This window comes from Scylla paramamosain, chromosome 8, assembly GCF_035594125.1.
Source record: "Scylla paramamosain isolate STU-SP2022 chromosome 8, ASM3559412v1, whole genome shotgun sequence".
Lineage (NCBI taxonomy): Eukaryota > Metazoa > Arthropoda > Malacostraca > Decapoda > Portunidae > Scylla > Scylla paramamosain.
The window spans coordinates 18874540-18902039 of NC_087158.1; the positions used below are offsets into that span (position 1 = coordinate 18874540).

Sequence of the window (27500 nt, forward strand, 5' to 3'; positions counted from 1 at the left end):
AAATTCTCGAAGTGGAGACTAATATGATGAATAATAATTTTTTGTTTATTTATCTATTTTATTCATTTATAACTTTTTTTTTGTTTCTTTCTTTTTCTTTTTTTTTTTTTTTTGCTTGCTAGCGTGCATTCATAGTCCAGTTCATGACATCTGACCATTATCGATAAAAAAGTTCTTTAAGTGAAGACTAACAGCAGGAGTAATGGCTTTTTTCTTTCCTTCTTCTTTGCATGCCGTCTTACATTGACTGTCCATTTATAGATTATTGCCAGTAATTATTCCAAGGTGTTTTTTTTCTTGCTTAACATTATCAAACTCTTCGCTGCACTAACTGTACACTGAGATTAAGGTTCTTATCGCCAATATTCATAATTTAGCATTTATAGACGTTGAGAGAGAGAGAGAGAGAGAGAGAGAGAGAGAGAGAGAGAGAGAGAGAGAGAGAGAGAGAGAGAGAGAGAGAGAGAGAGAGAGAGAGAGATTAGTGAACGAAAGAGAGAAGAAAAAGAGAAGGAAGGGAAGAAGGGGACAAAGGAAAGGAAAGGAAGGAAGGAGAAGGGAAAAGAGGAAAAAAGATGAAAGAAGAGGAGTAAAAAGAGAGAAATTAGCAGAAGGGAGAGAGTCCAGAGAGAGAGAGAGAGAGAGAGAGAGAGAGAGAGAGAGAGAGAGAGAGAGAGAGAGAGAGAGAGAGAGAGAGGGTACTACACACAAACTCATAAGGAAGAGGGTTTACCGCCACGTGTCACGGCAGAGGGGGAAGTACAGAGGGTGCAATATACCATCCAGTTGGTGCGCGGAGTGACGGACAGGATGCACGGGAGGAAAGGAACATTAGGAAGATAATTGAGAATGGGAGAAGTATAATAGAACGTCACGCAAGCACTTGAGCCCCGCAGGTAAGGGGGGAGTGGTGGTGGCGGTGGTGGTGGTGGTGGTGGTAAATGGAGAACTAGAACAAGAATAAGAGGGGTGAGAAGAAGAAGGGAAGGGAAAGAAAAGAAAAGAAGAAGACGAAGAAGAAGAAGAAGAAAGAAAGAAAGAAAGAAAGAAAGAAAGAAAGAAAGAAAGAAAGAAAGAAAGAAGAAGAAGAAGAAGAAGAAGAAGAAGAAGAAGAAGAAGAAGAAGAAGAAGAAGAAGAAGAAGAAGAAGAAAATGAGGATGATGATGAAAAGACGAAGACAATAGTATCAGTATCAGTATCAGTAGTAGTAGTAGTAGTAGTAGTAGTAGTAGTAGTAAAAATGGTGAAAGCCTGACAATCATAACAACAACAACAACAACAACAACAACAACAATAGTAATAATAACAATAATATTAATAATGACTATAGCAATAACAATCAAGACATCAATAATTGCCATGACCCGCTCACGGTAGCAGGAATACGGTGCAGAGCCAACCACTAAGTCAATGCCGACACAACCAGTACCAACCAAACAAGCCCCGTAAGTTACATTGGCGATAACAATAGTTGTGGAACTGGTGCAAACTCGGCTCCAATGATGCGCGCGTGCCAGGCCTCTTGATGAGCTATTGTTGGTCCCGTGCTGGCTTAAACTTTAGCCTAACTATGTTCTTAACACACACACACACACACACACACATCACATCACAGCCACCTATATCACCACCATCACCTTGAGTTTTCATCAAGCTGCAAGACTTTTTACTTAACTTGCACATCAACAACAACAACAACAACAACAACAACAACAACAACAGTCCCTCCACAGCCCCAGTGTGACACGCTCTTGCGCTAAATATCCACTGATTGACGGGCAAATATCCCATTAAAGTTGGAAGTCTGCCCTGAGGGAGGCGGGAGCGTGCGAGGGGCGAGGGCTGAGGGGCAAGAGTGAAGAAAGCGGAGAAAGAAGGAGGGAGACTGAGTGCTGGAGTTTTTTTAAGGAAGAGGAAGAGGAGATGGTGTGGGTGGGGAGAGAGGAGAGTAGAAAAGAAGAGGAGGAGGAGGAGGAGGAGGAAGAGGAGGAAGTAAAAGAATCCTGGGATAAAACGAGAACGAAAGTAATATGAGAACAGGAATTAGTTGAGAAAGAGGGAGATCGCATAAGATGTCATAAGACGAACAGACACTAGGAAAAAAAAAAGTATTGATCTATAAGAAGGAATTCTGGTGAACTGCATACTGCCATTAGTAAATTATGTATAGGAGAACTGGATAGAACATTGTAAGACTCCGCGCCACCCACCTTTTCCTCCAGGGACGTATTAGAAGTAAACAGTGAGACGGAGTGATCATGAACCTTATACAGAAGCACAGGACATCACGTTTCCCTACCACACAAACACTAGTGGAGGGGCGTTTAACTAAAGAAATGGAACAAGAAAGATTAGAAAGATGACGAGGGTGAAGAGAAGGAAGATGGAAAGGGAGGGAGAGGAAGGAAAAAAAGAGGTGGAGGATGTTCGTTATATAGATCACGTTTTGAGCTCAAAATTGCCCCTCATCAGAAGGATTAGGCCGGCGAGGGGTATTCAGCAGGGTATTATCTGAAGGGGAACACCGCCGCCCGCCCTGCTTCCGTTGTAGCCTCAACACCAGGCCGACGATACCATTAATACCATACACAGGGCAGCGGGCAGCTCTCTCTCTCTCTCTCTCTCTCTCTCTCTCTCTCTCTCTCTCTCTCTCTCTCTCTCTCTCTCTCTCTCTCTCTCTCTCTACTTTTCCCTCGCATTATTACATCCCCTTCCAGTTATCCTCTTCTCCGCTCCCTCCTCCCTCCGCCCTCCCACCCTCCTCCCCCCGCCCTCCCACCCTCCCTTCCCCACCCTTGCCTTCTCCCTCTTCCCTTCCCCTCAGTCGCTCATTTGTCACAGAGAAGAATACAACCCGGAGTAACTTTGCCTTTTATACAGCGTCCCTTCCCCTTCACTCCACTTCTCCCCTCACTCCGCCCACTCCATTCCAGGTGACACTCGCCCCTTCCCCTTCCCCTCCTCAATCCTCTTCGTCAGAAAATACTTAATGGTAAGTCCCCCTCGCCCTAAGACGCCCCTCCGTTGTGGCCGTCCATCACCACCGCCACTACAGCGCCCTCCACCACCACCACCGCCACCGTCCCCTTGACTCCCTCCCGTCCCGCCACCCTGCGTGCTCTCATTTTTCACAGCATTAACAGTGTTCTTGGGGAGAGGAAACACATTTGCCGAAGTAGGGACGATGTTGTGCCTCGGGGGAGCGAGTTACGTGATGATTGCAGTGTTCATAATTTCGTAGACGATAACTTGCGCGCGCGGACTAGGCAGTGGACGCCCGCTCTGATGGCGTACGAAGAGTTGCGGTGCACAGGTGGCTGACTCAGTGGCTTCTTCAGGGCGTGAGAGCGAAGGAGGTCACTGAGGGAAGAAGAACTGAGCCTGTGCCGCCAAAAGCTACGGGCGTCCTTTCACACCTCGTTTGTACAGCTGAGTAGAGGTGACATTATTTACGAACTGCCTGCTTCTCTCTCTCTCTCTCTCTCTCTCTCTCTCTCTCTCTCTCTCTCTCTCTCTCTCTCTCTCTCTCTCTCTCTGTGTGTGTGTGTGTGTGTGTGTGTGTGTGTGTGTGTGTGTGTGTGTGTGCGCGCGCGCGCGCGCAAATGTGTATTTACTTCCTTTAATCCTATTTTCTATTTACATTCTCTTTTGCTTGTTTACCATAAATCTCTCTCTCTCTCTCTCTCTCTCTCTCTCTCTCTCTCTCTCTCTCTCTCTCTCTCTCTCTCTCTCTCTCTCTCTCGCTCGCTTGACTGCCCTGCCCATCAATGTGTTGAGGTGCTGTCGGGTGTCTGTCCGTCTGTCCTGCCTGAGGGCCTACGCACCACACACCTGCTGGAAGGGCCACAAGCTGCTGCCGCCCACCCTGCCGGGGCTAACGCGGGGCCGAGCGTGCACCGCCGCCCTGCACCCCTCTCGCTGTCCCGCCCGCCCTGTCAGCTGCTTATGTTCAAATGCTGTACGACGTAATTCTTACCACTATCAATACTTCCATGTTTACTGCCCCAGCGCTGAGACCAATAAAAGCCACTGCTAACACGCAAACTCTCTCTCTCTCTCTCTCTCTCTCTCTCTCTCTCTCTCTCTCTCTCTCTCTCTCTCTCTCTCTCTCTCTCTCTCTCTCTCTCTCTCTCTCTCTCTCTCTCTCTCTCTCTCTCTCTCTCTCTCTCTCTCTCTCTCTCTCTCTGGGCACACAAAGACGGACCATTGTAATGCTCAACACAAAGGGCGTCATTACTCATTAAACTAAAACCTAACGGGAAAAGAAATATTTCATCCAGCTGGACTAAAATAACTTGTCCCCAATACACACCTTAGCAACGTGGTGTGTTTACGTGTTTACAGGAGCGTGCAGGGAGGCAGGTGAAATGGCCAGGTGGAGAGCAATCAATGTATACGTTGACCCTGGCCGGCTGCCTCCCTGCCTCCGTCCCTCCCTCCCTCCTTCACCTAATCATCGTCTCCTGTCAAAATAACCCCAACCTGAGCCAAATCCGGGCCTGGGACAGGGGGAGGAGGAAAAGGAGGAGGGGAGGAGGATGACAGGAAGTGGAAGGGAGGTGGAAGAGGGGAGGTGGAGGGAACTTCCATACCTCGAACACTGACGGAGAGTGGAGGCAGGGCTCGGTCATATTTCTTCCTGGACATTTCCACCTGCCCCCCAATCCCTCTAACACCACAACCCTTGACATTTCCCTCCTTACAGATTTTCCCGTGGAGGTATTCCCTTCTAAGCATTCTTCCCCTGTGGACATCTCCTCTTGGATATCTCTAATAGTACTGCGTTATGATACCCGAACACTGACATTAACCATTGCTCTTAACGGATTAAGTTGGGTAAGGTTACTTGTTACACAAATAAGCAAAGGGGAGAGGATATCATGAGGGAGAGAAAGTCCACTAAGGATAAGTCAGGGGGAGGGGAGGGGAATGTCCGAAGAGGAAAAAAGGTGAAGGGGAAAAGGTGAAGGGGCAATGTCTGGCGAGGGAAAATGTCCGGCAGGGAAGGGAAATGTCAGGTTGGGAAAGGTCAGGTGAGAGAAATGTGCAGAGTGGAGAAATGTTATGAGGGTGAAAATTAATGTCCTGATGGGAAAATCTCCAGAGAAAAAAAAAAAGTTCAGGAGAGGCAAAGAAAATAAACAAGTAAAAGACCAGAGAGGAAATGTCCAATGGAAAAAAAAAAAAATATCCAATACGAATAAATAAATAAATAAATAAATAGATAAAATAAAATAACCAGCAACTAAAAACCCATATGTAAAATCTCCTATACTCAGCAGCGGCAACCCTACATCCCCCCTACCACCAGGAACCGTGGCGTGAGGACAAACAAGGGCGGAGTGACTGCCTGTACACGGCGGTCAATGTGGATTTGCGCGAGGCGTCCTGAAAACCTGAGAGCCACTCGATCATTAATAATTTCACGGCGTGCTTGTGTTCCCTCCTGGCTGGCTGGGGGAAGGGAGCAGGCGGAGGGGGCAGGAGGAGGAGGAGGAGGAGGAGGAGGAGGAGGAGGAGGAGGAGGAGGAGAGCAGGGAAAGGATGGACGGCGAGGGAATTAATTTCGGTCACATTACCGTTCCTTCTTTCATCTCCTCTCTCTCTCTCTCTCTCTCTCTCTCTCTCTCTCTCTCTCTCTCTCTCTCTCTCTCTCTCTCTCTCTCTCTCTCTCTCTCTCTCCAATAAGGTCCCGTGCATGTCGAGGGCGGACCAGGGCGTCTCCGAGGAGCTGGCGAGTTGGGATCAGGGGGAGGGGGCGCAGAGGATCTAAGTCCATCCATAAAGCCCTTCCATTTTACGCATGCTTAATATTAAAAAATCAATCTTGCTTTAATAGTGCCTTTGTGACGAGCGAGAGAGAGAGAGAGAGAGAGAGAGAGAGAGAGAGAGAGAGAGAGAGAGAGAGAGGGGGAAGGTTGAGGGGAGGAAGACGAGGAAGAAGAATAACAAGAACAGGACAAGAATAAGAATGATATGGTGATGTTAGTACTGGAAATTGTAACCTTGACAATGACGACAATGATGATGATGATGATAACGATGGTGGTGATGATGATGATGATGATGATGATGGTGATGATGGTGATTGATTGATTTCACGGTGCCACAAAAAGAAGAAGAAAAGGAACAAGAAGAACAAGAACAAGAAGAACAAGAAGAAGAAGAAGAAGGAGGAGAAGGAGGAGGAGGAGGAGGAGGAGGAGGAGGAGGTGGAGGAGGAGGAGGAGGAAACCAATAGACATGAAAGGGAATGAAAAGTAAGGATATGGAAAAAAGGAGGAAAGGGGGAAAGAGAAACAAGAAAAGAAGGAGGAGGAGGAGGAGGAGGAGGAGGAGGAGGAAGCCAATAGACAAAGAAGTGATAAAGATGAAAGGTAAGAGGCTGAAGTGATGCCACACATTAATTACTCTGCAAAATAAACAAAGTCACGTAAAAAGAATAAACAAAATATGTACGATTAATTAGATGAATGAAGCGAGAGAGAGAGAGAGAGAGAGAGAGAGAGAGAGAGAGAGAGAGAGAGAGAGAGAGAGAGAGAGAGAGAGAGAGAGAGAGAGAGAGAGAGAGAGAGAGAGAGAGAGAGAGAGAGACTCCAATATACCAAGATATCTCTTATCCCTCTTTTTTTCTTTTTCTTCCTCTTTTCCTACTCGTATCTCTCTCTCTCTCCTCTCTCTCTCCTCTCTCTCTCTCTCTCTCTCTCTCTCTCTCTCTCTCTCTCTCTCTCTCTCTCTCTCACCATCTTCACCCCTTCAACAAAATGCTTAACCCTTTCACCCGCTGCGGCTCAGTTGCTGAAAACAAAAAAAGAAAGGAAGAAAATACCACAAACGGGTTTCCATTCTTCCCGTGTTTAATGTTTTCTAGGTTTCCTTTAGTTTCTTCGCTTTCTTCCTTCCTCCATTTCTGTGACTTCATTTTTCTGTCTTACCATTCTGTTTTTTTTTTTCTTTCGATCTCCTCCTCCGTCTCCGCTGCCACCGACTCTGCCTCCTCCTCCTCCTCCTCCTCCTTCTCCTCCTTCTTCTCGTTATCCTTCTCCTCCTTCTCTGCTTTCTTCGTCTTATCCTCCTCGTTCTTAGTCTTCGTCCTTGTCCTCATCCTCCATCTCCTCTTCAATCTCCTTCACCCACCACTCTCCTCCTCATCTCCCTCCCTCCCATACTCCTTCTCCTCCTCCAGCAGCACCATCAGTACCACCGCCATTACAGCCTCCATACTCGCCCTCATGTCCCCGTCCCTCATAGGCAGTACCGAAATAAGCCGGACAGCGAGTGTTTGCCCCACCAGCCTGAACCGACGCACGCGGCACCACCCGAGCCGCGCCGACTTCTTTTTATGGAAAGTCAAGCTGCCTTGCTATTTTTTTCCGGCTTACTTGAACAAAGCCAGATGGATGCGCACGACCATCGCCACCATCATCGCAGTCACCATCACCCCCATCGCCATCTTCTCTTTCTTTGTTGTTATATTTTTTGCCGCCCTCCTCCAGCATCACCTCAAGCACTGTCATCACCATCACTACAGCAATCGTCACTCCTCAGCGTTCACAGCATCCGCCACAGCCACAGCGCGTCTATAACGTTTCTACGATCCTTCTTACAGCCACCATCACCATAACCCACCACCACCACCACCACCATAATCGTTGTTGTTACTACTACTACTACTACTACTACTACTACTACTCAATCACGGGGACAAAAAACAAACAACAATGGGAGTAATTACTTCTGTTACCACCACCACCACCACCACCAATATTCAGAGCGTGTTTCTCCCCATATACACACACATAAAAGAAGGAAAAAAAGGGGAAAAAAAAGAGAAAAAACCGCTTTATCTTGGCGTGATGTCAGTAGCGTGTTTCCCTCCCTTTCTCCTTTCCCTCCTTTCCTTCCTTTTCTTCCTTCCCCTACACACAGCCTCGCCCCCTTCCTCCCGTACCCCTTCCCTCTCCACCACCACCACCACCATCACCATCACCACCAAGGCAGCCTCCCCTCCCACCACCCTCTCGCTCAGACACGCAGCTAAAAGTTTTGTGCTCTCTCTCTCTCTCTCTCTCTCTCTCTCTCTCTCTCTCTCTCCTCTCCTCCTCTCTCTCTCTCTCTCTCTCCTCTCTCTCTCTCTCTCTTCTCTCTCTTTCCTTCGATTCCTGAATGTTTCCTAGACGCTGCAGGAACTAATGAAGGGGCGTGGGTCAGTCCTCTCCGTGCTCCACCATCGGAAGGTACACACGTAGGGCGAGGGTGGCATGGTGCGGGGGTCTGCCAGCAGTTAAGGGGCGCTAAGCGTTTTCACAGGTGCTTAGTTAAATGAGTTGATGTGAATGAGGAGAGAGTGCAGGTGAGTGAGGGGAAGGAGGGAGGAAAGGGAGAGAGGGAGGGAGGGATGGAGAGAGAGAGACAGAGAGAGAGAGAGAGGAGAGAGAGAGAGAGAGAGAGAGAGAGAGAGAGAGAGAGAGAGAGAGAGAGAGAGAGAGAGAGAGAGAGAGAGAGAGAGCGCAGATTGACTGACGGATGCACATACACATACGAACAGCAGACGGACATAGGACACAGACAGAGACAGACAGAAAGACAGACAGACAAACTCGATCCTCTGATGCCTCCTGGGTGGGTTGTAAAAGGAGTGAAGGGCAGCAGCGGGAGCCGGGGGGTCACCTGCCTCTACCTGAAGATTAGTACTTTGGGGAACTGTCTAGATTCACCGCTGCTTCACCTCCCCATCTCACTCTAAGCTTGGGGCCACAACGGCTGAGGCTTGATAGTAATTACGTGGATATAATGCTCGTAAACAACACTATAACAGCCTCCAGTGTCCTACGCAGGCTGGGTGTCGATAAGTCTGGCACCCGAGACAATGGATGTGTTAGGGTAATGTACTGGCACTCGTGTTGCTTATGGTGTCTTCAGGTAGAGAATAATACGCTGATAACAAATATATATCTGTCTCCTTTCCCAGCACCACCTTTGTGTCTGTGTGTCATGTTCCACACGAGTAATGTGACCGTAACACGATATTGGTGCCTTAATTAATGTTTTCTTAAGGATGGTGTTTTAGTTTTCTTTTCTTTCTTTCTTCTTCTTCTTTTTCTTCTTTTTCATTTTCTTCTTTGTCTTCTTTCTCCTCTCTTCTTCTTCTTTTTCTTCTTCTTCTTCTTCTTCTTCTTCTTCTTCTTCTCCTCCTCCTTTTTTGTCTTCTCTGTTTTCTTTTCTCCTCTCTTCTTTTTTATCGTCTTCTTCTTCTCCTTTTTCCTTCTTTTCTTCTTCTTCTTCTTCTTCTTCTTCTTCTTCTTCTTCTTCTTCTTCTTCTTCTTCCTCTTCGTCTTTGTCTTCTCTCTGTCTTCTTCTTCTCTTCTCTTTCTCTTCTTCTTCTTTTTCTCTTTTTCTTCTTCTTCATTTTTTTTTCTTTTTGTTTGTTTGTTTGTTTGTTTGTTTCTTTTCCTCTTCTTCTTCTTCTTCTTCTTCTTCTTCTTTGTCTACTCTGTCTTCTTTCTCCTCTCTTCTTTTTTATCTTCTTCTTGTTCTTCTTCTTTTTGTCTGTTTGTTTGTTTGTTTGTTTGTTTGTTTGTTTTCTTCTTCTCCTTCTTCTTCTTTGTCTTCTCTGTCTTCTTTCTCCTCTCTTCTTTTTCTTCTTTTTGTTCTTCTTTTTTCTTTCTTTTTCTTTCTTTCTTTCTCTTTCTTTCTTTCTTTCTTTCTTTTCTTCTTCTTCTTTTCCTTTTCTTCTTTTTTTCTCCTCCTCCTCCTCCTCCTCCTCCTCCTCCTTCTCCTCCTCCTCCTCCTCCTTCTCCTCCTCCTCCTTCTCCTTCTCCTCCTCCTCTTCTTCTTCTTCTTCTTCTTCTTCTTTTTGCCGGATTTAAAATATTGTTCCCTAACAATGCTGCTGCTCCAGGTTAAAATCCACTAACAAAATAGTTTTCTACATTTGATTTGCGGACCACTGCATTCAATCAGCTGGTGAAATCAAATACGAGTAATTGTGTTGCCTCAGCGTCCTCGAATCCTTGCGCAGTTTTTAAAATATTCAATTACGAGGGAAGGAGTTTTCCGATAAATAACATACACAGCATCCGGCGGTTCCGATTTGTGCGAGATTAACTAAGCAAGGAGGGGATCAACTTCCTTGTTCTGCGCGGATTAGGACACTGAATGGTTTGTGTGGAGCTTGGCAGTGTTCTTGGTAAGGTGAGGAGGGATTGCAACTGTGAGCGTGAGGTGTGAAGGCGGTGCTAGTGGTATGTTACGGAGCCGCTGTACTGAATGCCGTGAAGAAACCTGAGCCTCTGCCGCTGATGTGTTGCGAATTGAAAGAATTGAAAGAATTGAAAGAAAAAAAACGAAAAAAAAAACTACTTTATTATTATTTGTTACGCGCATCAGTGTTTCGTATTCATGTTCTTTTCTAATCTTTATATGACGGTCGAGGAGCGTTCCGTCTTGTCAGTGTTAATTGCTTTACCTGTTTCCCTCCCGTGAGCAGGCCGCTGTTTTATGCCGCCTTGCCTTCAGTTTAATCTGTCTTGGCTGGGGATAATCAGGTTTTCGATTTTTATGCCGTCAGCAAAATTCGTGATGCAGTTATTTGGATCAGCAGAGAGAGAGAGAGAGAGAGAGAGAGAGAGAGAGAGAGAGAGAGAGAGAGAGAGAGAGAGAGAGAGTATGCATATAGGTAGGTAGAGTCTCGTCATTGTCTTTATCAGGAAGGTAATGAAGTCCTTTCTAGGCGCCAGTGTGACCAAGGAAGCTGGTATTAGGGTCCGTTCCTTTTCCTCCACCCCCCCAACACCACCACTATCACCTCCCCCCACACCACCACTACCATCACCACCTCTACTACCACCACCACCATCACCAAGGGACACTGACATACAACATCAAGGGTATTACACAGACCACTTACCAGTAAATAGCGTGTGTGTGTGTGTCTGTGTGTGTGTTAAGTATGATAGTAACTTTATGACTTGTTCTGTATTTGTTTTATAAATGTATTTTTCATCATTTTTTTTTTTTTTTTTGCATTTTTGAAGTATTATGGATTTTAACGGTGTTTTAATTCGTAAACTAGTCATTAAAACATCGTCATCATCATCATCATAACGTGTGTGTGTGTGTGTGTGTGTGTGTGTGTGTGTGTGTGTGTGTGTGTGTAGTTTTATTATTTGTAGGATCTGAAAACTGATCCTTACCCGCATTTTCTTTTCTCAAACAACTTAACTTTATTTATTTATTTATTTACTTTTATCCATAACACTTGTGCCTCTGCCCTATGCCAGGAGTCAGTGTTATTACTTGGGCAGCTGGACTTTTCCCACAATGTAAGCATCCATTAGTATTTTCTTATTTCATATTCATGCTCTCTTGTCTCTCTGTCAGGTCTTGTCCACATATTCTCTCTGTTTACTGTTTCCAGTCCATTTACTGCTTTCAGCGTCATGCTCGAATGTCATCTCTCTCTCTCTCTCTCTCTCTCTCTCTCTCTCTCTCTCTCTCTCTCTCTCTCTCTCTCTCTCTCTCTCTCTCTCTCTCTCTCTCTCGACCGATGGACGAAGTTTCTGACAGAAGTTTAGTAAGAAATTTTGCCATTTTTTCGATAATTATCTCACACAGTTTATATATAAACATGACATTGCACCACGCTGTTATCAAGTGAGTGCTATTTATACCACCCACTGAAGATGGCACTAGAATTGATCTTTTAACCCAAATTAATGACCACAGTGGTCTTGTTAGATGTCGCTCACATACCTCCCCTCAAAACCCATCCAGACTTCCTGTTGGTCAGCCAATACTTCTTCCCCTACAGAGATGTTTCATCCCAGTAAACACAGGATAAACTATGATTTATTATTTCACACATTTCCTCATCTTGCCTCATCTTGCTTTCCCACATTGTTGCAGGGCGAGGCAAATCCTTGTGATTTCATCATCCTCATATTTTATTTCTTCCTTCGTGCCTATTTTTTTCATAATTATTTTTTGCTTTTCGTAAGAGAGTAAGATTCTTCATCACACTTTCTTCTCATTATATTCTGTGTTTTATTAAGCCCATTCTACTGTATGATTTATTAAAGTCATCATTATTCGTTTTCGTTCTCGTTATTTCAATGCATTCGTAAATTTCATTGCCCTTTCATTATATCCCTTTGAAAAAAAAAAAAAAAGAAAGAAAACAGAGCATCCAGTACAGGCATGGCCTGTCATTTGTCATCATACTGCAGCGCCAAAATTTCAGTTCAGCGGTGTGCTGTTCCAGACGCATCCACTTGTTATACTCACATTTCTATTCCTCGCAATAATTCAATACTCAATAATTATTTTATAAGAAATAAGTATTATTGTTTTTCACTTCGAACAAGGGGAAGAATATTAAACAAGGATATTAAAATATACGCAATGAAAAGTGCTATCAGTGAAAGTAATGTATTTGAATGAATACATCCTTGTGGCCAGAATGTATAGAATGTACAGCCGTCTGGCTGAAAACACCGCGGCTAATGATGGTAATGACGAGGCATGCACGTGTCTCATTATGAGAAACACTTTTTAAAAAGGCGTGGGGGAGATTGTCAAGGTTTGGTCTTCATAGTCAACTGGATACAGGTAAAGTCTTCAAGTATCGCAAACGTTCCCATGCGCGTGGGAAAACCCATGAACCTTAATAAATAAAGGTTCTGCCCTTTCTAGATCATTCCAGTTATATTTCATTAGATACAAATCAATATCTAAACAGTTTTACAATTGAAATATAACAAGCCAAGCAGTATGACTTGTTCACTTCATTACTTTCAAGTCAGCATCATAGTAAATACTGTGTACAATATTCATAAAACCTTATGTGAAAAATTATGGAAAATACCTCTAGACTCCATCTACACTACTTTGTCAAATGAAGGTATTGGTAGAAAGAATGAGTTCGGAAAAAAAAAGAAAAGAAAAGAAGCAGGCATCATAACCCCTTGCTGCTCAATGTTATATGAAAAGAGAGTTTAATTTGTCATTCCTCAACCAGCCTCCTTTACACATAAAAAAAAAAAAAAATGATAATAATAATTTCCTCTTAGCAAAAAAAAAAAAAATGGTGTTCACTTCAGTTCACCCACGTCCAAGTCTTCCAAAATGTTTCTGTGATGCTTTAAAATCAATCTTTCTTCAGTTATATACAGCCTTTCCGTGTGCTTGGCTTTCCTCCCTCACACTCCCCTCCAACACTTCCATCTCAGTGGTCATATGGTTAACTTTACTCGGAGGGCAGCTGTGTTTCATCGCTTGTATGTTGTTTGGGTCCCTGGCGAATACAAACTCCAATTTCAACAGCTCGTCCTTCCCTTTAAGGTTTGGACCTTCCCTGATTTGCTGGGTTTCCGAGTGATCTGTTACTAGCGCCATTAATATCACCCCATGACTACATTTTTTTCCTGCATCCAACACTTCCCAGTCGGTCTCTTTAGAATTAATAGCGGCACTTATTTCTTCCCAATTTCTTTCTCCGTGTGTCAATTTCCAGTGCTTCAGGGATTGGGACTGAATTTATTACCTAAGATTGGCAACTTATCGGTCCGGTGATGTACTGGTTAGTTTCCAGATTTATAACTATCACCCCTTCCATAAATTCTTTCTTTAGCATCTCAACAATAATTTTAGTGACTTCCCTCTCCTCCTCATTTGAGTCCTCCCTTGTTGGCATTTTCAACATACTCATTTAGGCAACCTGGCAACATTAATCTCTATGTCAGTTACTCGTACTACTGCCTGCAACCTAACACACTTCCATTTATCTTGCTTCTGTTTTGTAGAGTTCTCTTCTGAGAGAGAGAGAGAGAGAGAGAGAGAGAGAGAGAGAGAGAGAGAGCGGTTAAATCATATCAACATAGACTTACGTATATGCTCGTGGCTCGTGGGTACAAGCGCTATCGGTCTGAGGAATTTGGGCTATTTTTAGTTGGGTCTTGTAACACATTTATGGCGGTCAATAAGAGCCTCCAAGCGTCTCCCTTTCTCTTACCCACTGACCGTTTTCTTTAATAAGCATCCTAAGCTCCCTCACCACACACCCACCGCTCCCTCTCACCACACACCCAGTCCGTCTCACCACATACCCCAGTCCCTCTCACCACACACCCAGTCCTTCTCACCACACACCCAATCTCTCTCACCACACACCCAGTCCTTCTCACCACACACCCAATCTCTCTCACCACACACTCAGTCCCTCTCACCACACACCCCACAGTCCTTCTCACCACACACCCAGTTTCACTCACCACCCACGCCAATCACTTTACCATACACTATATAGTTCCCTTTACCCTATCCCACGTATCCCATTCCCTTTATGATACTCAGACACTGTCGCGACCGAGATGCTGCATGGATCTGGTATTTATAGGCTACAGTAAACTCACAAACATTTTCAGATTTTGATTAATTAATACTATTTACATTTCTTACAAGTCATCATGAAAGTTCTTACTCGCATTCATCTTAAGTTCGTTAAAGGTTTTTTGGTGTCACTTTATATCAATTTTCTTCGACATATTCATTAATTAACGTAATCATCGTACAAGAATAAACAATATCATATTCATAAACACAGCTAATGTTCAACTGGTGCAATTAATGTTGTTAGAAAAACACACATGATATCAGCATCACATAAATTACCGTAAATATTCCGTAATTAAGTTAATCTTCGAACACCATGCAAACCCATTATACCAAACATAAAACATCATGTAAATATCATACTTTTCCTTTAATAAGATACTTGTTTTCTAGATTGCATTACGCTTTCAAGTTTCATTTACTTTAAGTTATTCCGTCCATCTCGGCCCCTCTCAGGCCAGGCCCTCTGGAACCTCTGCCTCTGTGTCTGCTACTACCTAATTCTCTCTGTCACTCTACTCATATACAATTATTTGGGACTGTCTATTTCCCTCAGAAAATTATCTTCAGTTTCATAACATTAAACATATGTACTATTAACGTTCCTCAGTTACACATATGATCCGCCCACAGGCGTGGTACTTGATCCAGAACGTCTGTCAGGGTATAGGGGCAAATTTGGAGGTGGAGATTAAGTGGGCGTTGATATTTTTTTATAGGCTAATCTTCTTTCCTACTGGTGCCTCGATCGCTTCCTGACCGACTTTCCCTTACTGATCATTTTCTCCGCCTTGTCCTCTACATTATTACTGTTAATCTCCTTTTGTCCCAGGCTGCCTTCACCCACGTAGTGTTGTGGCCGCCCTCCTGTTGCTGTGTCCTGCGTGTGTCCTGCCTGTGTCTGTATTTGTTTAACGATTTATTCGCCAGAATTCCATTGTTCTTTATATCGGGTGAGAGTTTTCCTTCCGGTGCGGTGACCGGCTTGTTTTTTTCCTATTTCATCCGTCGTCTCTATTTCTTCTTTATTCTTTCTTATTCCTTCTTCTTTCTTCTTTTTCTTTTATATTTTAACTAGTTTTCTTCTTTCTTTTTATTTATTCTGTTTTCTTTTGTTCTTTCTTCTTACTCTTTTTTTTTTCTTACGTAATACATTACATATTATGATGGAGATTTACCACACACCATGTTCACCTATTAAAACTTCCATATTATACGTAATGGTACCTCTACGAAATGTGAAGACCAAACCACTACTCGTCTCACACCCATTAGCTTCATCTGAGACCCATGAGTAAGGATCCCTAACATGTGTCTCGTAACCCATTACTTTCCTCATTACCTCTTCCATTAGTGCTCTCGTTTCTAAACTTTTCACAAAGTTTCCTAAGCTTCACACTGTAATTACGGTTATTACCTCTCTTTCCCGTACCAAACTAAAAGTAATATATATATATATATATATATATATATATATCATAGGTAATTGCATATATTTAAAAAGTAACAATACGAGTATGTGTATTATGTAAAGTTTGCAGTGTCAAATATACCCAATGAAAACACAATTGACATTGTTTGTAGCACTGATCCCTTTCCCTGTTAATGATACCGTGACACACATTACTTCACTTGGGTATCCTTATATCATTTCACCGAAAAAAAAAAAAAATTGTAACTATAGGCATTAAAAAGTTTGAACAGTTCGATCACTCATTTTGCTGCAGGCGTTGTGTTTCGAAATTCTTTAAACTTACATTAAACCACTTCACATTAGGCTTGAGAAGCCATAATACCAGTTAAAAGGATTATTTTGTGAACATGAGCGTATTAAATTCCAGTAAACACTTAAAGTCCTCCTATTTGTACTGCCTGCTTGTGAAATCTGAGCCGCACACACACACACACACACACACACACTTAACCGAGCAGTGTTACGGTCCTCTCTTATTCCCTTCCACACTACCCACCTTACCATAAGCAATCGTATCCAGTGAATGGTTCCAGCCGAGGTTTCAATTCAAGGAAAATATCGCGTCACGCTGCTGCAGTGTAATTTTTCGCTATGCACACCCATCACTTGATACAGACAGAAAGAGAACACCAGCGTCCTCCTGCTGACCTTCCTGCCCACACATAAACACACACACACACACATACACTCACAAGGTATTGATCTGAGGCTTCATTCATATTCTGTGCAAAGCTTCAAATCATTTTCATGAATATAACATTTAGTAACGAAAATTACAGAATTGGGACTTAATTTACATTCTGAGTGAAGCTCCCAATCGGTGCCGTGAATAATAACCGTCAATTATGTAAAAAAGACACTAAAAATTAAAGTCAATTTACATTAGAGGAATTTTTCTTCATCAGGATGCCATTAACTCGTATTTTCTAATATATTATCATGAGGTAATATACACCGAGTATCTCTCTCTCTCTCTCTCTCTCTCTCTCTCTCTCTCTCTCTCTCTCTCTCTCTCTCTCTCTCCTCTCTCTCTCTCTCTCTCTCTCTCTCTCTCCCTACACGTAGGTGCGTACTCTTCACTAAATGTTACAGCTGCATATAGATGAAGACGAGAAACTTTTCGAAACTAATCGAGGAAGAAATTTAATAACCTGGAAATTCTGGAAAGGAACATTTTGGAGGTAGCATTCGACACCATCCAATGGCACAGAGGAAAGCGTAAATCATCTCAACTTGTCCACATTTTCTTTCATATATTCAGTCAAGTCATCGTACTGTACCCACTTTTCCTTACCGCACACACACACACGCACACACACACACCCAGACACAGGTGACGTTTTGGGATGTCGTGTGACTCAGACTTAAGCTGTCACATAATTTCGTGAGCGGCGTTGTAATTTGCGTCGTCACAGTGCTATAGTCTCTCTCTCTCTCTCTCTCTCTCTCTCTCTCTCTCTCTCTCTCTCTCCTCTCTTCTCTCGTCTCTCTCTCTCTCTCTCACTCTCTCTCTCTCTCTCTCTCTCATCCCCTTCTCCCTTACCATCCATACCAAAGCTTTCATACCGTACTCCTTGTCTATACCTTTTTCTTTCCTTCCAAAATTATTAACCATCCATTCAGTTGCATCTCTACCTTTCAGCACTCCTCCCATGCTCACAATTACCAGTCACCCTCACAGCTTCCTTCCACTGTCACCCTGTCCACCTATCCCTTCCTGCATCCTGTTCCATATTTACGCGTGTCGGGGATGGCTTTTCCGTGACCTTTCAGTCTGCTGCTGCATCTTTTTACAGATTATTTTCTCGTATTTTTTTTCTTTTTTTTTCATCATTGTCTTTGACTTGACTTTATATTTTCTCCGTTATTCTTTCAGTCCATTTCCATTCTCTAATTCTCTTTAGTTCAGCCTTTTATCCTCTTTCTACATTTCAATCAATGTTCTACGCATATCCTCGTCCATCATTCTTTTCGTTTCTCCTCACTGAAACATATCGTTATTTATTTTCCTCTTATTCTTTGCGCTCTATTCAAAAATATCTTCATAACTGACATCATATATAATTTTCTTTCTTTGACGATTATAACTACAAATCACGGAGTCTGAGTGACCTATTTCAAACCCTGATGTGTTCCTCGTGAAGGGTCATTCCACTCCATACAGAATTAAGTATGCAAAGAGTGTCCTGAAGCTGCATCCGGGAAAAGCAGGGCGAGGTAATTGAGGGCGTCGTGGCTTTTTTGAAGCAGGGATCGAAGTATTTGAGGAGGGAAAAGCGAATTAGTGGCATGCAGGGGCGACCTTAAGATCAGCAGGCGGTGGGACTCCCAAGCTATTAGAGGCAGACGAGGCACAGCTGAGGAACCAAGATTGTATGTATCCCGTGGTGGCGCTGCGACCCTGCTAGAAAGGCCGCCATGCACCGTCATCTCAGCCAGTCGACTTCGCCAAAAAAACAAGTGATAAATAAAAAATATATACATAAATAAATAAATAAATAAAAAAGGCCGGCCCTCACAAAGGTCAGCCAGGCTCCTGTCGTGCTTTCCTGCCTCACCCCTCGGAGCTTTTATTAACTGCTCCCTCTGCATGCCCCACCTTCCTTTCGCTTTCTTCACTCAATTGTTTAACCTTCCTCATATATATATATATATATATATATATATATATATATATATATATATATATATATATATATATATATATATATATATATATATATACTCGTATGTCCTTTATTCCCTTCTTCTCTTTAATCTCTCAAAAAACATTCCTCGTGATGATAAATATTGGTTTCACATATTTCTTCCTTTCTTAACAATTTTAATTAACACCTATAACTGTTTCCCTGACATCTTTCCTCTCTCCTATTCTTCTTTTTTTTTCTCACTAGCATCATTCCGATAACTTGCTCCTTACCTCCCAGTATTCTTTCTTAAGATAATCTCAATCCACCATCCACATTATCATCTTGTACACAATACTCATTCTCCCTCACTACATCACCTCTTGTGTCAATGTTTACGTCTACTTCTTTCTCATCCTATCGCCATCAAAATTCTTATTAGTTAGACTTATATTTTCACGAACTCTATGAATGTACAGCTGTTCGTAACTCTTAGTTTTCAGCAATGCAACATTAAAGCAGCCCTCAAACATGTCTCTATTTCAGCATTTATTACATCTCTTTTCAGTCTTCCGTTCACAGCCATCTCTAGTCGCTCCAAGAAGTGATGTCACCAGTTCCAGTTAATTTCATGTCTACAAATCGAACAGATATTAATACACGGACTGTGGGACTCATGAAATGCTTTACAATAAAACAAGGTCCAAGAATTGGGAATGTGATAGGTAAAGGTAATTATCCGATACAGAATTTTAGTACGAAACTTTATGTATTATATGATATCACTTCCTGGGACAACTGTGCAGCATCCGTCAATTTTCTACAGGCCCTCTTCTCCCAATACAGCTCTGCATCCTTACGTGTTCAGGCCTGACCTTTTCTGACGCGTGTGGAGTGAGGAGCAAAGGTCTATATGGCGATCCCCACACAATGGCGTGATCCCTTCCGGGTCTGTGGTCTGGAACAAAGTTGTATTGGTGATGACGTAAGTGTGTCTGTCCGTCCATCCATCCCTTCATCTACCCATCTACTTATCGATCTGTTTATCTGTCTGTTTATCTAGTCACCTCCCTGTGTCTAAACTCTCTCTCTCTCTCTCTCTCTCTCTCTCTCTCTCTCTCTCTCTCTCTCTCTCTCTCTCTCTCTCTCTCTCTCTCTCTCTCTCTCTCTCTCTCTCTCTCTCTCTCACCATGGTCTTGATCACTCATGCCCGCCAACCGTTGCCTTCCTGGAAATAGCTTGGAGTTGATAAAAGAGCGACCTATGGGCACGGCAGGGCCTCACTCACTCCACACTTCACACACCCATCACGTGCTCGAGGGGGACGCTAACTGCTCACTGTCACTGAAAATCCTTAGCGACCTCTCGAGTGGCAGGCGAGGACGCGAGGACGCTCCCCACTGAGCTACCGAGTGTGTCTATGTTTGTGTGTGTGTGTGTGTGTGTGTGTGTGTGTGTGTGTGTATTTGAAATTTTTTACTAAATGCGAGGAAGGAGCATCCGAGGCACCTGAATGCGCTATAGTATTAATGCAAAATATGTATTAATGAGTGAAAGCTAATGAATAAATAGAATAATAACAATGATGCTAATAAGGAGAAAGAAAGTAAAATGAATGACCAAATGCCGACTATGTAAGATCTAATGAGCAATATATATATATATATATATATATATATATATATATATATATATATATATATATATATATATATATATATATATATATATATATATATATATATATATATATATATATATATATATATATATATATATATATATATATATATATATATATATATATATATATATGAGAAGAGAGAGAAAGTCATCTGATAAGCTATAAATAATAATGCCACATACTTGACCTCCGTTTCCAGAACCCTTAAAAAATGCCACAGGAACAAACAAGGAAATTCTCGGAACTTGCGGCAAGAGACGGAAGCAAACAGCTCAAAGGCATCTCTTACGTCAACAACTAAACTTCTTCCCTTTTTCTCTCCGCCGTAATTCCCACCAGTCTCCGTAGACTGAGGAAAGGAGGCGTAATGCTCCATCTATTATGTAAGCCGTACAACTTCGTATCTTTCCAAAGTACAGCAATGTAATAAGCTTTGGGAGATGCATAATAGTCTGAGAACACCTCCGTAATAGGCCTCAGGAGAGCTTACATGCTTGGGGAGAGCTTCTGTGGCCGGGGAGAGCTTCTGTGCCTGGGGAGAGCTTCTGTGCCTGGGGGGTGGGGGGCGTGGATACATCATTAGAGCGTCCGTTGGAATGCTATTCTTGCTTCGGAATGAAGTGATTGGTTTGCGCTGGAAAATAATGGTATTGGCTTGGGAGGGACGAGGATATGAGAGGATATGAGATAGGACCGAGTTCCCAAATGTTTCAGCGCTTTTCCTCGACTACATATTTTTAAAAACACGGTCTTGTTGGAGTTACTTAGAGGGAGGATAGGCTTCAAGCGTGTTTCCATGACTTGTGACAGTTCAACAAGACCTCTGTACTATCAGTGGGAAGACACACCACTGCAAACCTAGCTAATCATCTTTGCAGCCTTTGAAAATAGTCATTATGGGGAATACAGCGCTTCAAAATATGGGTTGTAGTTCTTCCTCTGACGAGCGTGCGTTGTAATATTCCACCTATGACACAATCCCGTAAAGGCTGATTGACTGAATGAACATTTTGGTGCCGCAACGAGGTTAGGGCGCTGCCCGTAACTCGTGGAGAGAGAGAGAGAGAGAGAGAGAGAGAGAGAGAGAGAGAGAGAGAGAGAGAGAGAGAGAGATTTACCATGTCACCATTTCCACCTCATCCTTAACGTCAACATCTCACCATCACTACCAGCACCACCATTATCAATACCAGAACTACGTACATTATTACCAAAACACTTAATAATCACCATAGCCAAGTCATCTTCACCATCACAACTTCATTATCACCAATAGCATTTCTTTATTACCACCATCACAACTAGCACTTAACCTTCATCACCATCTCCTCATCAGCACCTCAACATCATCAGCATCATTAAGACACACACCTGTGTTTGTCACCACCACGACACCATCACAACACAGCACTATCATCACCATCATCGCCATCACCACACCATCAACACATTGCCATCTAAGCTACCGAATTACCACTATCAGCTGACCATCCCTGCACCGTCACCATTATCAGTATGTGCCCCTCACCTCACCACGCTTCACTATAAGGCAACTCAATCACGTGCAACTTGGTTATTCATTTACCCCGCCAGAAATGGTTTTACTAACTCACTTGTAATGCACAGAGGTAATCTCTCTCTCTCTCTCTCTCTCTCTCTCTCTCTCTCTCTCTCTCTCTCTCTCTCTCTCTCTCTCTCTCTCTCTCTCTCTCTGTGGACCATATTCTAAAACACTTCTTAGCTGCACCTCCACTTTTCAAAACCCTATAGTTGAAGTGACACGGGTTTAAATTTTAAAGGTGTTTTTATGATTCTAGTGAGAGATTAGCAAGATTCCTATGTTATTAACAGGAAACAGTCTTGAGAACGCGCTTCATCATTTCTGTGGCCTTAGGAAAGAGTCGTGGTGAGAGAGCATAGTGTTTCAGAATAGTCTACGAGCTTCTCTCTGGGCAAAGGTTTTGGGTGTGTGCTGCGTGTGATGTTTCAGCCTCACCCATAGATCAGTTTGTATGAGCTCTGAGCATCTTCTGGAAAGCCAACAGCTGGCGGACAGAGATATCACGAGCAAGACTATCGTAGATTTCACACACACACACACACACACACACACACACACACACACACACACACACACCTTCCTTTCCCTCTCCCTTCCCCCGTCACACACACCGCCTTTCTCACTCCCTCCCCGTCACACACACACACACACACACACACACACACACACACCACCTTTCCCTCTTCCTTCCCCGTCACACACACACACACACACACACACACACACACACACACACACACACACACACACACACACACACACACACACACACAGCACCTTTCCTCACACCATTACCGAACTCCTGCGTGAATAAACCGTTCCCTACCACGCCCTTGCATTTCCTCACCCACACCACCAGCCCGCCACGCCTCCCCGCCTTTCCTGGGACACTCGATGACGTGGGAGGCTCGCCGGTGACAATGCCCTTGGACGAGTATTAAAGGTGCGAGACCTGTGTGACCCTTAGATCAGCGCGCTTGCGAACAAAGCGACTAAATTAACCTCTCAGCGGCCGTGAGGAATAATCTTACCTAGGCTTCCTTGTGGTGCCTCTGCTGCTGCTGCGGGGATGGGTCTAGCTGGGCGAAGGCGAGGAGATGGTGGTGGTGGTGGTGGTGGTAAGGTTCCTGTATCTATTCTGCACCACTATGCGTCCTGGATCTCCCCTCTTTTCTTCTCCCTCGCTTCCAGACTGCGTTCTCTCTCTCTCTCTCTCTCTCTCTCTCTCTCTCTCTCTCTCTCTCTCTCTCTCTCTCTCTCTCTCTCTCTCTCTCTCTTATTCCTTCCTCTTCTTTCTGACTTCTTTTTTTTCCCTTTAATTTTCCATTTTTTTGTTATTTTTGCCTTTTTCCCTTTTGTATCTTCTCTCTCTCTCTCTCTCTCTCTCTCTCTCTCTCTCTCTCTCTCTCTCTCTCTCTCTCTCTCTCTCTCTCTCTCTCTCTCTCTCTCTCTCTCTCTCTCTCTCATTATACTGGCAAAAATCCGCCCCATGCAATAGAGTAAAACACTTCCTAATGAGCATGAGAGTAATCACTTCTCTTTTCAGTACTGAGTGGAAATAACCCTTTAACATGGTACGGAAACCTAACCTAACCTAATATAACCTAACCAAACCTAACCTAATCTAACCTAACCAAACCAAACCTAACTCGATCGTACCTAATTTAACCTAACTTCATCTAACCTAGTCTAACATAGTCTGATCTACCTCATCCTAATCTTCCCTAACCAAACCTAACCTAATTTAATCGTACCTCATCTGACCTAACTTATCTTAACCTAGTTTAACCCAGTATGATCTAACCTAACCTAACCTAACTTAACCTAACCTAGTTTAACCCAATCTGATCTAACACAACCTAACCTAACCATACCTGACCTAACCTAACGTAACCTAACCTAACCTAGCCTAACATTTCCTGACCTAACCTTACTGCACTCCAATTCGCTTCCCTCATTCGTTATATCATTATGTCATCCAGTAAAGTAACTTCATCATAAATTTAGTTAATATAGGACGAAAAAACACCCCAGCATACCAATGACCTCCCCTCGATCTGTAATAATGATTTGCGGTGGAGAAGTACAAAGGGTGGGAAAGTAATTAAACCTTGCTGGTAAACTGAAAGGTACTGAAGGGTAAAGTAAAGAACAGTACATTAATCAGTAAGGCGAGCGGCGAAGTAGATAAGACAAGGCAAGGTTAGATCAGAGAATAAGAGAAGCTAATAGGGTGGAATAAGACATGCCAAGTGAAGTTCAAGTACAATCTAAGAGGGCGAAACAAGAGAGGCTGTAAAGACAGGACAGGAGAGAATTGTGTGAGGCAGGCCAAGGCAAGACTTTCCGAGGAGGTGAGAGGATAAGTAACACCGACGACACAGGCCAGACCAAGATCATGTGTAGTTGGGTTCAGGACGAGGCAAGGGGAGGGCAGGGAGGGCACAACACAGCCGGACAGGGGCACTGCAGAGAAAACAGCAGTCCCTGATGGCAAAGGACATCCCAGAAGCAGACCTTAAAGGGTATAGCTCCGGCTCCTACAAGCGCGTCCTCCTCCTCCTCCTCCTCCCGTCAGCACCGCCGCCGTCACCACCTCGCCCTACATGGTGTAAACGAGTTCGTGAATTTCTCATCTTGGTGATCTCCACTTCCCTGCTCACTCTAGAGGCACACTTGCTTCAGGCCTGTGCTCCGTCACCCTCGTCGCAGCCACCGCCGTGCAGCCACAAAGTTACGCAGTTCCTTGCATGTGTTGAGAGAGAGATTGTGTCTATGCAAAAACTAGGTCTAGTCCATCGTGTAGTTTCCCACCCACGCCGCCCACGAGTCCCGGCTCTTTCCTCTGAGGTGGGTGGGTGGTGAGAGAGATCAATAGCTTGGAGACGCGGGCGTGATGCTGCTCCCCGCCCACACCCACACTACCGCCGCCGGACGGTACACCTACACCCTGTCCCACCAATGACACCCTGTACCACTCAAACTATCTCAGATCTCAGCACCTACTCCCTCGTCCCCCACCCCCTCCTCTCTCTCTCTCTCTCTCTCTCTCTCTCTCTCTCTCTCTCTCTCTCTCTCTCTCTCTCTCTCTCTCTCTCTCTCTCTCTCTCTCTCTCTCTCTCTCTCTCTCTCTCTCTCTCTCTCTCTCTCTCTCTCTCTCTCTCTCTCTCTCTCTCTCTCTCTCTCTCTCTCTCTCTCTCTCTCTCCCAGCCGTCCTCAAATTCCACCCGCCGCCACGCCTCCTTTCCAGCCTTCGCCACCATCAACACACCCGGACTTTAAGCAGCTCCATCCCTGTATCCCATACGGCAGACACACACCTCGTGTCTCTTCCCACCCAGCGTGTCTCACTTCCACAACACTAACACGCAATCCCAACCACACCCATGCTTCCCCCACTCACTCTGGCGTTCACACGTTCATCGTTACTCTGTGGAGGGAAATGCGAGGCATGTGCTGCACCAGGAACCCATCGACTTGGAGTTACCATTCTCCGGCGATGAATAGGAAGCTTGGTAATGGACGCATACAGTTCCACCTCATCCGCGGAGTGAATCCTCACACAATGCATATCGCTCGAGTAAAAACTTGCAAAGAGTCTGTGAAATGTCTGAAATTAACTTTACACTAAATACTAAGCTACTTGATCTTTTCACAACCATATGCCGAGTATACTGCTGAGAAGATCTGAAGCAATTGGACTGATTTAATATTTATTTTCTGCTAATTACGATACATTCCATGACTCCTAATTGTGTTCTCTTTTTTTGCAGTACCGACGCCAGAGTTGCTGCATCGCCAAAATCCCTTCCTCCCTCTCCCCCCCTTCTCCTTCATCTGCCCTCCTCCGCGTCCCACCAGCCTACTCCCAACCTAGCACCGTCCCGCATCTCGCTCCAGACAGCTTCCCCAACCTCGGTGTTTGTGACGCGGAGGAGCGACTCCTGTCCATTAACCCCGAGGGAGAGTGCTGGAGTGAGGGCATGATAGCTGGCAAGAAAACAGAAGGGTCTGTGGAGACTTGTCAGCGAAAAGAAGAGAGAAAGGCTGGGAGAAAAGCGAGAAAAGTCGATCGCGGAGGGAAACAAAGCAGTTGGGTACAACGGACTCTGAGTGAGGCACGAGCGAGTGAAGCGAGAGTGAGAGGACTGGTACTCCAATCTGTTTGTCGAGGATTAGTTGCATGTAATCATCGTCACCTTACCAGTCTCCGGAGGAACGATCCACGAGAACTGCCAGCAAGGAGTGGTGCCTCCATCCCCCACCTACGGTTCCTCGTATGGTGGATGTTGCCCACTCGGTTCAGAGGTAAAGCGTCATCACCTGCTTCAAATAAAAGGGGGATGTGTTGTTGTTCCTCAAAGTCTTACGGTGTCGAGGAGAGTAAGCATCGCTGCCCTCTCGCCCACACTGCGCACCAGCACCACGATCCCAACAATAACTTGCAAAACTACAAGCTAGCAGTAAAGGCCAAACAACCAGACAGAGATCAAATTAAGGCTGTAACCTGGGGAAGTACTGTCATACGCCGGCTAAGAGGCAAAGTGACCTACTGGGGTCAGAGACAACGGAAACGCTGTAAACTAAATAGTTTCTCGCTGTTCAGACGACGTCAACATCTTACTACATCCAGTTCAAAGACGAGTGCAAATATAAAGTCCTTTTACAAGAAAGTAGAATATTCAGAAACTCACAATAAAGAAGATTGGAGACACGTCCACACCGCAGATCCAGGCACAGTGGAAGGCATCAGTAAGCCAGTGTTGCGGGCGAGTGGAGCGGAGGGCGGCCAGCAGAAAGGAGACAAGGCTCCTGATTCTCATGGCCGACCGTGGTGGGCTGTCAACGGAAGTAACAGCGAAAGTGGTGACGACCCTGGCCAATGCACAGGACAATATGCCAATGACTCCAGGGCAATACATGATGCCTCCACCAAAAAGTCGACACACAACAGGAGCTTCGACGTCTACACCTCCAGACGAAAAAAACTATACAAAAGTAACGAAGGTTTGCAGCGCAGTGTGAGTATTGATCAGAGTAGAAGCGATGACGACAATTTCTTCAGCTTCATTAAGTACAGAGACAAATCACCTAATAGAGGAGCTAAAACCGAAACTATTTCCAGTAGTAGCGAAGATCCAGCGGCTGACCTGAAGACAGTGCTTAGATCAAGACCAAATAAATCTTCTGACAGGAAAAGGTCCAGCATTGGCAGGCGTACTGAGGCTGCCCACAAGCGATCTGGAGGCGAGTCCAGTCGGTCGAGACGCAGACAAGCTAAGAAGGTTGAGCGGTCGCCCAGCAGTCGTTCTTCCAGCTCGTCAAGATCTGGATCGGCTACAAGAGTCAGGGCGTCGGGAGGACTTGGTCTTGGATCTACCTCTCGTGTAAAGAAGAACAGAAGTCCCAAGGAGACTAACGAAACTTTCCTTCCTGTTGAAGATAACTGCAAAGATGATACTAAGGAATTTCTTAGAAAACTAGATCGTATCCTCACTGACTTAGTGGAAAACGAAAAAAGAAAAATTAGCAGTTACGGCCTGCCGAGTGTACAGAATTCCACAGAGGGGGAAGTTTCATTGAACAGGACGTCCAAGAAAAAAGGTCACAAACATAAACACAGAAAGGCGAACAAGGAGCGAGACCAACCACACATAGATAAGGAAAAGGAAGAAGCAAGTCCCAGTCTGCAGCAACTACGGGCAACTCTCAGAACAGTTCGATTGAGGAAGAGGCCCACGCAGCCCACAGCCGACGTCTTG

At 44.3% G+C, this 27500-nt stretch overlaps 1 protein-coding gene across 3 annotated transcripts in view; it reads left to right on the top strand.

The window, feature by feature from the left end:
- The window catches only part of LOC135102909 (uncharacterized), a 54269-nt gene that overhangs the window by 25100 nt on the left and 1669 nt on the right, over positions 1–27500 (top strand). For all 3 annotated transcript variants that reach the window (XM_064008560.1, XM_064008558.1, XM_064008559.1), the window contains one exon: positions 25512–27500. This exon is cut by the window's right edge and continues 1669 nt beyond it. In XM_064008560.1, coding sequence (XP_063864630.1) covers positions 25512–27500 — 1989 coding nt within the window. The remainder of the gene's footprint in view (positions 1–25511) is intronic.